General features: G+C 41.6%; 1 protein-coding gene across 1 annotated transcript in view; it reads right to left on the bottom strand.

Annotated features, from left to right (window-relative positions):
• Window positions 1-11,088, bottom strand: part of IPO4 (importin 4) — an 82,693-nt gene that overhangs the window by 36,047 nt on the left and 35,558 nt on the right. The window contains exons 20-22 of the mRNA XM_018556682.1: window positions 4,813-4,890; window positions 4,452-4,509; window positions 185-290 (exon numbers count right to left, since the gene is read on the bottom strand). Of these exons, the coding sequence (XP_018412184.1) occupies window positions 185-290; window positions 4,452-4,509; window positions 4,813-4,890 (242 nt within the window). The remainder of the gene's footprint in view (window positions 1-184; window positions 291-4,451; window positions 4,510-4,812; window positions 4,891-11,088) is intronic.

The following is an 11,088-nucleotide window of genomic DNA, read 5'->3' as shown; positions in this document are numbered from 1 at the left end:
ACATACTGTGCTTACCATTTTACACTAAATGAAGCTTCTAAAAAGAGTCTAGCTAACTGGCTGTTCCTAACTTTAATAGATTTTGTATCGTTGACTACTAACAAGCATGCAAGTAAGTAAATCAGAACGGCTGTTGTACATTCCTGTTCAGAATCAGTTGCTCTGCCTGCACTGCCTGCCTCACCTGCAGCATTAAGTTCACTAGGGTTCTTCTGGCACACCAGATTCATGGAACGTGCAAATTTTCCCAAAGCCTCATAAGCTGCCTTACGAACACTGGAATGAGGAGACTATGGACAAAGAATCACAGATTCACATTAATTTCAAAACAGAGCTATTACATTTTTTTGAATTATTATTAATTCTTGAGGCAGAGAACAAAATGTGAGCATAAAATGAACTGAAAATGTATTTAAAGTAACCATACTATAGAAGTACAAGTACTGTTTGTTACCTGCAAGTACCTGTGTTAGTAATTAATTCTTGAGCGCTTGTGCAAACCTTTGGATCCAAGGCCCATGCTGTAGATGGGGACTCAACATTTCTGTAATGGAGTCTCTTTCATTTAACTGAATGGGGCTGGGGAAGGGTGGCATGAGCCAGGCAAACATTAAGGCCCTATGTACAGCCTGGGCCTATGGTGGCTAAATAGCTGAACAGGCACACACAAATCAGTTTCAAGACTAGCACAAATACGTAAGGACACCACATGGTGCCTCCACTTTAGCACTGTTATTACCTCGGAACATTTTAGGTAAGGTCAGCTTCACAAAACAGTGATGTGCAGTTACAGATGGCAAACAGATTTCACCATTCTGGGCCAGTCCAGTCTGATTTCCCTGAATACTCTACAGCAGTTAGACAAGTTGGACAAGATCCTGCTAATGATAATGCTAGTCGAAGTGGTGGTGGGGGGGGAGGATTTGCAGTTGCTGAAATTTTCTGAGCTTTGGAAAGCAGAACTAAATAGAACGTGAAAGTAATTCCTGGTATTGCTTTTTCCTCCTTGGCACTGGCAGCCAGTACAAAGTGTATGCATTTCCACCTCATGGCACTGGCAGACTATACAAAGTGTATGCATTTCCAACTCATGGCACTGGCAGCCAGTACAAAGTGTATGCATTCCTGATTGCCCGGGAAGCCGGCTCCATGCCGGCCGAAGTACCGGTATCGGCGAGTCCTGAAGCAAAACATCGGTACTCGATACCGAAAAATGGGTATCAGTGCATCCACTGCAAAACATTATATATTGCAGCCAACCAGTCATTTGGTGTGGTGGCTGTGTTAGCATACTTTTTCAGGCTTCTTTACCTTTACATGATAATCCTGCCTTTAACACACTTCCTTCCCTAGGGGGACAATTCTCACTCACCACACTATCTTTGGAGAAGTAGTGTTGTCATTCTAGGACAGGACTACAGTACACTCCCCTCCTCTAACATAGCTGAGAGGGGTTGTGTAGTCCATAGAGAGAGATGGGATCAATGATAACTGCTAACACATGCAGACAGCACAGGAAGTGATCAGCTAACAAGATTTCTGGCAGGATCAACACATTCTTATGGAACTGAAATAACAATGGTATCAAACCAAAATGGGAGCAAATAAGAGAAGTTTACTGTTATGGATTAGTTTTCAATGCTGCTAAAAGGGAATAACACTATAACAGGGTGCATGTAAACCCTACAATTGTAATCAAAATTATTCATACCCCATTGCACAACAGGTTTATTGGCAACAGTTACAAACGTTCAGTTGTCTGCAATGAATGAATGAATTTTGGTTTCCCCAAATTCAACCAAAAATTTAACTTTCAATGATTTAGGCAGTCTTAAAATTAATCAACCCCCATGAATACTGTAGAATAGGGTAAATTAAATACCATCCCTAATTTAAAATAAAATACACAAATGCAGTGTTACAAAAGTTTACTTCAGAATAAAACTGCATGCACAATTTTTTGCAATCGTCTGCACTGGAACGCACAGCATTGAGGTACTGTACGTTCCAGTGCAGGCAATTACACTGTGGGTGGGAGGCACGTTTGGGGTGCCATTGAAATGAATGGCACTGCAGGGCACCTCCCGCAGCAGAATTTGTCAGGCAGAAACTGAATAACTTTTTTCCCACCTTCTATAATTTTTTTTTTCTTAAAAATTGTATTGTAAGCACATGGCGCTTCGATAGCTTCAGCCAGGGAATGACTGCTTCCAGTGGCATGATTCCGCAGATGGCAGCTGAATGTAAATACAGCAGATAGTGGGCTGGTGCAATAGCCATCCTGCTATTGCACCCGCCCACTGCTTGCTGTGCCCTCCTCCCAGCGTGGAGGAGAAAGCTAGGGGATCCAACCAACTAATTAATGATCATTATCGAGGAATATCGATTAATTGGTTGCAGCCCTAGCAGAATCTATAAGAAGAAGAGCACAAATCTGAGATTTATGAGAAGATTGAGAAAAACCCTTGAGTGACTGCAAAAGACCTGCAGCAAGACTTCGTGGCAACAGGCACTGAGGTTTCAGCTTGTATAGGATGGCGCGTACTAAACGCAGAAGGTTTCCATGCCAGAACTCCAAGACATACAAAACTACTGACTGCAAAGCCACGAGAAAAGTCGGCTCCAATATGCTCAAAATCATATAAATAAGCCACAGAAGTTTTGGAATTCTGTTCTGTGGAGCTATGAAACAAAACTAGAACTTTTTGGGATCTATGGATCAGCAGTATGTCTGGAGGAAGAAGAATGAAGTTAAGCATAGTGGTGGCTCGATGATACTCTGGGGCGGCTTGGCATCCTCTGGCACTGGAAACCTGCAACGTGTGGAAGGCAAGATGGATTCACTGAAGTACCTGGAAATCCTAGGAGAAACCGTCATGCCATCTGGGAGGAAGCTGAAAACTTGGGCATCATTGGACCATACAACAGGACAATGATCCCAAGCATATATCAAATTCAACCAAGGCTTGGTTGCAGAAATCCTGGAAGATTTTACAGTGGCCGCCAGAGTCATCAACTTGAACCCCCATAGAAAATGTCTGATAGGATCTGAAGAAAGCAGTTGCAGCACGCAAGCCCAAGAATATCAGTGAAGTGGAGGCCCTTGAAGATTTCTTAGGAACGCTGCCAGAAACTGGTGTCTAGCTATGCATCTCATTTGCACCATGTCATAACAGCAAAAGGGTGCTCTACTAAGTACTAAAGATGCTTGCCATGAAAGTGTTGAATAATTTTGAGACTACAGAAGTCATTAAGGCTGGGTTCACACCTAGGCCGTATCGAATATGTGCGATTGCCACGTGTTTTTACCGCGATTTGCAGTAAAACAAACGCGCGTTTCCGAGGGCTACCTGGCTGTATCCCAATGGATACGCGCGACAAAAATGCCCCAAAGAAGCTCCTGTACTTCTTTGGGCGTATGGCGTTTTGTAGCGCGTTCATACGGCCTGTAATAAGCCCAGGTGTGAACCATACCCATAGCAAATAATGGGATTTCGGTGTTTGAGCGTTTTGCAGAGCGTAGGAACGCGCTACAAAAAGGCCCAGATGTGAACCGGGCCTAAAAGTTGCATTTTTACTTATTTTGGGGAAACCACTTGAAAAACAGTTGTTTTGACCTATTTCAATTGCTTTTGTTCATAGCAAACAACTGAAAGTTTGTAAATGTTGCCAACAAACCTGATATGCAACAGGGGTTGAATATTTTTGATTACAACTATATCTACCCTCACCTCCTTAAGCAACACACAGACTGGAAGTGTCCACTAATTTAACAATAAAGCTGCTGTGCTGGGTCGTATTACCTCCATACTTTCTTTACAGGACAGCGGCTTATATTCCCTCACCTCTGTGATACAACTGCCAGAGCCCAGAATTGGAAGTGGACACCTACCCTTAATAAGTAAGCTCTTAGATCCATATATTATCAGACTTGTCATTTCTTTCATATTACAGCTGCAAGATACTTTCATAATACAGTTATGATTGCCAAACCTCTACCCCTTTGTCCTATGGATTGCTGGACTCCTCCCGAACACTGAACAAATAATTGGATGGCCCCATTGTAGATTTTACAGAACCATGGTAAGTTTAAGTTGCTACTGTAGTCAACTAAAAGAAACATACTTTATGTGCATTCTAAAACGAGGAATACAATCCTCCCCAGAAGCAGTGGATGAGAAGTATGTAGAGATAAAATTCGAAGGCACCACTAAGGCATATAGCAAACAAATTGTTTTCTATGTGGCCTGTTCATACCCCAACACCGGGTGTGATGCTGCATTTTGTTTGCAGGACATTGGACCACACCACAGGTCACTAAACTGTTGTGCAAGGATCTGAATAGTGTACAGTCTACATAAAGTTAAAAAAAAAAAAAAAAAAAAAAAAACAGTGACAGCTCTGGCAGCAATAGCCATCACAACACTGCTAAGGTAAAATCCATTCCTTACCTCTATATGCTTAAATACTTCCTGGAAGCATGAGTCAAGATAAGGGAAAAATGAAGAGCTGAAGGAAAATTGGAAGCAAAATGGTGAAAAAAAAAATGAATAAAAATAAGCCACAAACAGTGTTTGAGGAACATTGTCCAGGGAAATGAGAATGTAGAAAATGAAAAGTAATTAAAGTAATAACAATAACAGTAGGAGAGAGAAAATGTTTGACAAATAAATAAAAGTGATGTGGAAGGAAAATAGAAAACACTTATTACCACAGCTTGTTTTAAGGGAGTTAGAGAGATAGCTTACATGATTGGACTAAGACAGGGAATGCAATATATAAATGTATACACCAACAAAACAAAAAAAGTACCTGGCATTTAGTGCAATCACACCAAGAGAGCTGCATGCTTCTTCCTTTTCATCCACATAAGCATTCTCTACACTGAACCTGTAAAAGCACAAATAACCGATTTCATGTTAAGGAAAAGGAGTTTTAAAGCATTTTAAGCATTGTTTTTTCATCAGCATTCATCCAGAGTACTGGAGCAACTCTGGAGAGGATAGTTGATACAATATATCTTTGAGCAGTGATAATACAGTATATAGCAATTCGTAATGCAGCACAATCGAGACGTAAAAGGTGGTAAAAGGAGAAGATCCTAGGAAGCTGGTATTGGAGTTACTAGAAATTGCACATTTGTTCTTTTATTTGGAACCCTGGAATATTCCAAATAGAATGGGTGGGCAAGTTCCTCTATTCCTTTTCCAATCCAGGTATTCACACCTGGCTATTTTTAACAGCAGCCAGATGTCAGGGGATCTACAGACTATAATTTATGAAAACCTGTAAAGTACAGCTACTTTAGACTAGGTGTTAGGGTTAAGAAACAGTGCAAAGTTACAATGAGAAGCCATTGGTTAAGCCCACTGAGATACATGAATTATTGAGAGGGATGACATCAGCTATAGACCACTAAATGAGAAGATTATTTTTCTTGTTTTTGTTACATGGAACTACTGCTATGCTCTTCACTGTTCCTTAAACAGGAAGAAAAATAAGCTATAGTGTTCACATGTTTGTGAACTGTGATGAAAGAGTTTGCTTTCGGCTTAGTGACAAGGTCCTGCTCTCAAAGTCTTCAACAAATAAAACAATAAAGAGTACAAGGTAGTTATGGAAAATCCACAATGTTAAAAGCAAACCTTTCATAGTGCTAAAACTCTGAAGGTATATTATCAAAAGCCACCTGCATATGTTGTCGTCCCCAATCCAACCCCCCAGGAGCACCTATCTACGCATGTCAGTTACTGAATAGCAACTTTCAGCTCCAGTATGGAACACAGGTAGCCCTCCCCCCGCATCCTAATCTGCACCTTTCTATTGGAGGATACAAGGAAGGGGCTGGGGTACCAGAACTTTGCAGCAGAACTAAACATCAGGTATTCGCAAATTGAAGGGACCGTGAAAGTGGTCGGCAGGAGATTTGGCATGGGAGTCTAAGTGTGACCACCGACTTTTAAACAGGTTATGTTGCATGCACAATTATTTTAATAGCATCTTTACTTAAAGCACACCTGTACTTAGCCCGTTGAAGAGCCAAGCAACAGATTTGCTTTATTTCCTCCTCCCCAAATGCACATATGTGTCTTTCCTTTGCTTCCCTTGTTTCGATCCAGCTGCTAGAAGCCAAGAAAGACAGCTCTATATAAGCTCTAAGTTGCTATAGTTGACGATCATAAAGAGCTGAGGATTCCTCACACCTTCATATAACAGCACAGGACCAAGGCTCATCACTATCCCATTGGAGTGAATCACAGGTTCCTCCACACCTGGAATTACTGGGTATTGTCTTCATCCCCAGTGGCTGAACTGTGCAACATGGAAGCATAGAAAGGGGAGGTATATGTTAATAGAGAGGGTGACAGTGCACTTGTAGTTATCCACTGCCTTTCCAATAAACTAGACGGAAAGTGTATTTATTTTTTTGAGTATTCCAACAAAACATCAATCTCATAAATCAGTCCGTAAAAGAATGCCCGGGCTTTATTTGGCAGTATAATAAATGAAACCTACAAAGTATAATGCAGGTACACACCACTATACTGTGGTGGTAAGGCACATTACACGTGTTGGTGCACTGGGGTGCCATTCATTGCGAGTGACACTCCAATGCACCTGGCTTGCAGCACACCAAAACATGCACTGACACACCATCATACATTGCAATGCATTGTCATACATAAAGTGCAGCCTGCACTATTTTTCATCTGTTGTGGTGCAACGCAAATATAAAGGCTGCCTTAACACAACGCAAGTTAACGTAGGGTAGGACATAAGGTGCGGGTGCTAAGCGCACTACAACTGATCAGCATGATGTAAACAGCCCCTAAAGAGTTAAAAAATAAGGCATTTCCCTCAGAAATGCACCTTGTGCTTGGATTTAACTGACAGGAAATTTCACAGTATGTCACAAACCTGATTCTACTTTTCTGTAACAAACTAAAATGGCAATAAAAGGATCATAATGGCAGCAGGTACTATGAGACCCTGGTGCATATATAAACCACTTATCAAGAGCTGCAGAAGACCAAAATTATATTAGCCCTGGACTTCAGACTCAGCAAAAGGAAGACTGAAGGGGGTAGAATCACACAGGCTACACAGTCCAAAGGTCATCCCTTCTTCCTCTATCACAGGTAATTTAAGCCTAAAAGCAATGCTTTTATAAAGGGCACTAAATCACTTACAAATGATAGAATGCACTTATTTTTAATCTTCTTGGCCAGAGAGACTACAAGTGAGATAAGGCAGCAATGACATACAACCAATGTACTACAGTTCGTGTGCCTGTTCAGATATATTTCAAGAGAACAAAGCTGAATCATTAACCAAACAAACCTCTACATACTGCAAATAGAGCAGCGTCTGCTATCTAAAGATTGTGCAGTATTATCACATACATTAAAAAGGTAAACCGTACATATTGTGAATAAATATATGCGACATATGTGTTGTGCCACAGGGATTTTCTACCAATAATCTTTCTTTTGCTTGATTGTTTTTATCACGTATAAAGTGCAGTACAATATATTATGCAAAAGTGTCATGAAACAATATAGCTAGAGCACGCAGGCTTATACTGTCAGTGTCACAGTAAGAAATGAATGCAGTTCCCCAAGTCTTTAAACATTTTATTTTGAGAAGCACAAACTTGGCAAGCAAACAAGTTAAAGGAGAAGCGAGTGAATAGTTAACGGCAGGGTGATGCAAGTTATTGGGTTAGGGAAAGCCAGAAAGGGGATTTACCTACATCTTAAGTTTAGTATTATTGGTAGATCATTTTAGGATGTCTCGTTGTAGCATGCAGTGTATCTAAATGACTGGCCACCATGAATGTATAGTAAAAAGTTCACCATATATTTTAAAGGACGTGCTGTGTGGTCTACTGATCAAATGAAGATTGGAATCATGTCGGATGTGATAATGAGGAAGTTGCGGGTGCTGCTGCCATTCACAGTAGCACTGGTCTCAGCTGAATCTGTCTGCTCTTCCTTAAGGTGCCCATACACTGTGCGATTATCGCACGATAATCGCGGGAAATCCCGCGATCGTACGATAATCGCAAAGTGTATGGAAGGCGTGCGACCATTTTTACTGTACGGTCGCACGTCTTTTGTCTAAGGAGCATGCTAGAAAACCAGCCGAGAATCGTACGATTTTCGGCTGGTTTTTAGCATGATTGTAAGATCAATGCCGCACGCGCACACTGCCCGTTCAGCATTGCGGTCATCGGAAGCACGCCCCCCGATGATTGCAAGTACGATCTGCCTGTCCAAGATGGGCAGATCATACGTTTTTTTAATTACTTTACAACCATCGCAAGACTAAAGGTGGCCATACACTTTACAACCATCGCAAGACCTTAGTCTTGCGATGGTTGTAAAGTACTTAAAAAAACGTACGATCTGCCCATCTTGGACAGGCAGATCGTACTTGCGATCATCGGGGGGCGGGCTTCCGATGACCGCAATGCTGAACGGGCAGTGTGCGCGTGCGGCATTGATCTTACAATCATGCTAAAAACCAGCCGAAAATCGTACGACCCTTGAGGGGCGGGCTTGCAATGACTGCAATGAGGGGCGGGCTTGCAAGCACGGCAAACGGGCAGTGTGCGTGTGCGCACACCGGCCCGTTCGTCAGTTGTCGAACAAGCAGGCCACTCACTCGCCGAGAATCGTACGATTCCCGGCGGGGTTTCCAGCCTGCTTGTTCGATGGAAGACGTGCGACCGTACAGTAGAAACGGTCGCACGCCTTCCATACACTGTACGATTCTAGTACGATCGCGGGATTTCCCGCGATTCTCGTACGAGAATCGTACAGTGTATGGGCACCTTAAGGTCTTGCGATGGTTGTAAAGTGTATGGCCAGCTTTAACCTTAAATGGCCAGCTTGAACACATGCACCTTTTTCTATTGGCTAAAGTAGGGTATACAAAGGAGGAATTTTGAACAAACTAAAAACATTTTGGAATGTTCGTTCAACTTTCTAATCGCTGATGCTGGGAAATTGATGATTAATTTCGACCCCAGTGAAAAAAATTTTGATTGACAATTGCCAAGTCTCTGGAGGCATTATCGAACTCTCAGATGTCATTTTCATACAAATGTTCAAGCGAAAAACTACCTGTGTATACCCTATTTTAAAGTTGACAACGGATTATATGTATAGGGTGTTGGGTCACTATTTTGTATACTGCAGGTGTAAAATGTAGCACCTTTGTGATGGAGATTTTATGCATACAATGACAACTGTTCATATGGAATAAAAAAAGCAACTTGTCATTGTGATTGAAGAACTCTGTGTGGATTCTACAGTAATGCTGCATACATTACACATCCATACAAGCAATCTCCTAATACAAGAATTTGCCTTAAGAACAGATCGGTCAACGCATTTGGTGTGGCCATCTGTGGCTGATCAGCCTTGACAGGAACTAATTTACTCAAATGAACAGCACATCTTATAAATATTCTGTGTATGAGCTTCATTACGGTGAACTGGCAGTGCTATATATAAAAATGACTGATCCAGGAAGCTGGAGCAGCTGGAATCAGTATGTTGTGTGTCATATGCTAGTGTTGTTTTACTTCTAGTCTGGCCATTATGCACCTCACATGAGAACACACATAGGGTACATTCCCCTGGTTAAGTGACCTTCAGCAGGTTTAAGCTAATCACAATAAATCAGTTCTATGCTTTTCCTAAACCTATGCACTTCACAAATTGGAATTAAAGCAAAACAAAAACTTTACATACAGTATATTACTTGTGTTCCCACATGTGTACTGCCCTTTCTAGCTTTGGCATCTACTGGATACCAATATCTTGCATCATTGCCAGAACACCCATTTGAAATTTCAACAAAATATGTCCCTGCCGGTCACCAGATAAGACAATGAACCTGTTGACAACCAACTTTATTCCAAAGCCAGTAACACATAATCTGCATATATAATTTGCCAAGCCGCAGCATAAAAGCCTGAGAGACATAAACAAGAGAAAAGCAGAAAGAAAATCGATTGACCTAGGCAGCGGAAGATTCCTTTTATTGTAGCCAGTCTATCAGGAGCAGCAAAACGTTCATTCTTTCGGGTCTCTTTCCTTTTGCGCATGTGCTGGGTTCTTGGGGAGATTTTGGACGAACGAAAACCCCACTCATTCATCGAATTTAGTTTGGTCAGAGAAAAATTTTCCAACCTGACGAAAAACGAAAAATCGGTGCTGTACCATCAACTGTTTGATTTTCGTTTGAAAGATCGTTCGTGAACGATCTCCGAACGAAAATCTAACAAAGTATGGCCACCTTTAGGCCCTTTTCACACGAGCGGTCCGATCAGATGTGCCTCTCAGGCAGACCTAATCAGAAGCTCAATGTTAGTCTACGGGCAGGCAAATATAAATGGATGTGTGTCCATTACATAAAATTTCCTCGACAAGTCCGTCTAGGTCCAAAAAGAAAAGAAGAAAAAAAATGGAAAAGAATTATGTGTTTTCAAACCTAAGTGTGACATATCGGAGGTAAAAGGATGTAAATGGATGCACATCCGTTTATATCCGCCCGCCTATAGACCTATCATGAGTTTGTTAAGCTCCGTTTTTTCCTCCATAGCGCCCTCTTTAATGGAGGAAAATACTAAATGGACAAGGATGTCACAAAAGTAACATCTGTTCCGTTCTGCTTTGATTCAGCAGGGGACTCTGTTCATGGAACCATGGACCCCCTGCTGATCAGAACAGACGTCTCACGTGTGAAAGGGGCCTTACTTGTGTGATGCTGCTGCTTAATACAACACTTTAGATGGGTTTGCCATTTCTGTTCTTCACTTACTAAATAAGGGACCTCTGCCAGCTTTATAATAAAACATACTGACAAGTACTGCCTTTTTTTCAAATGAGTGAGATGAATCATGATCAGAGTTAAGTAGGGCTGCAACAAACAACTAAAATCGATAAAATCAAAATCTTAACAATCCTCATCCTATCGATTAGTTGATTTTGTGATTAGTTGATTGTTCCCCTGCTGCACCTCTGTTTCTCCCCTCCCCCCCCCATGCTTCTCTTTCCTCCCCTCCCCCTCGCCTCC

This window comes from Nanorana parkeri, unplaced genomic scaffold (assembly GCF_000935625.1).
Source record: "Nanorana parkeri isolate BGI_ZX_2015 unplaced genomic scaffold, ASM93562v1 scaffold246, whole genome shotgun sequence".
NCBI lineage: Eukaryota > Metazoa > Chordata > Amphibia > Anura > Dicroglossidae > Nanorana > Nanorana parkeri.
Note: the sequence above shows the minus strand (reverse complement) of the source record. Positions and strands in the feature narration are given on the sequence as shown.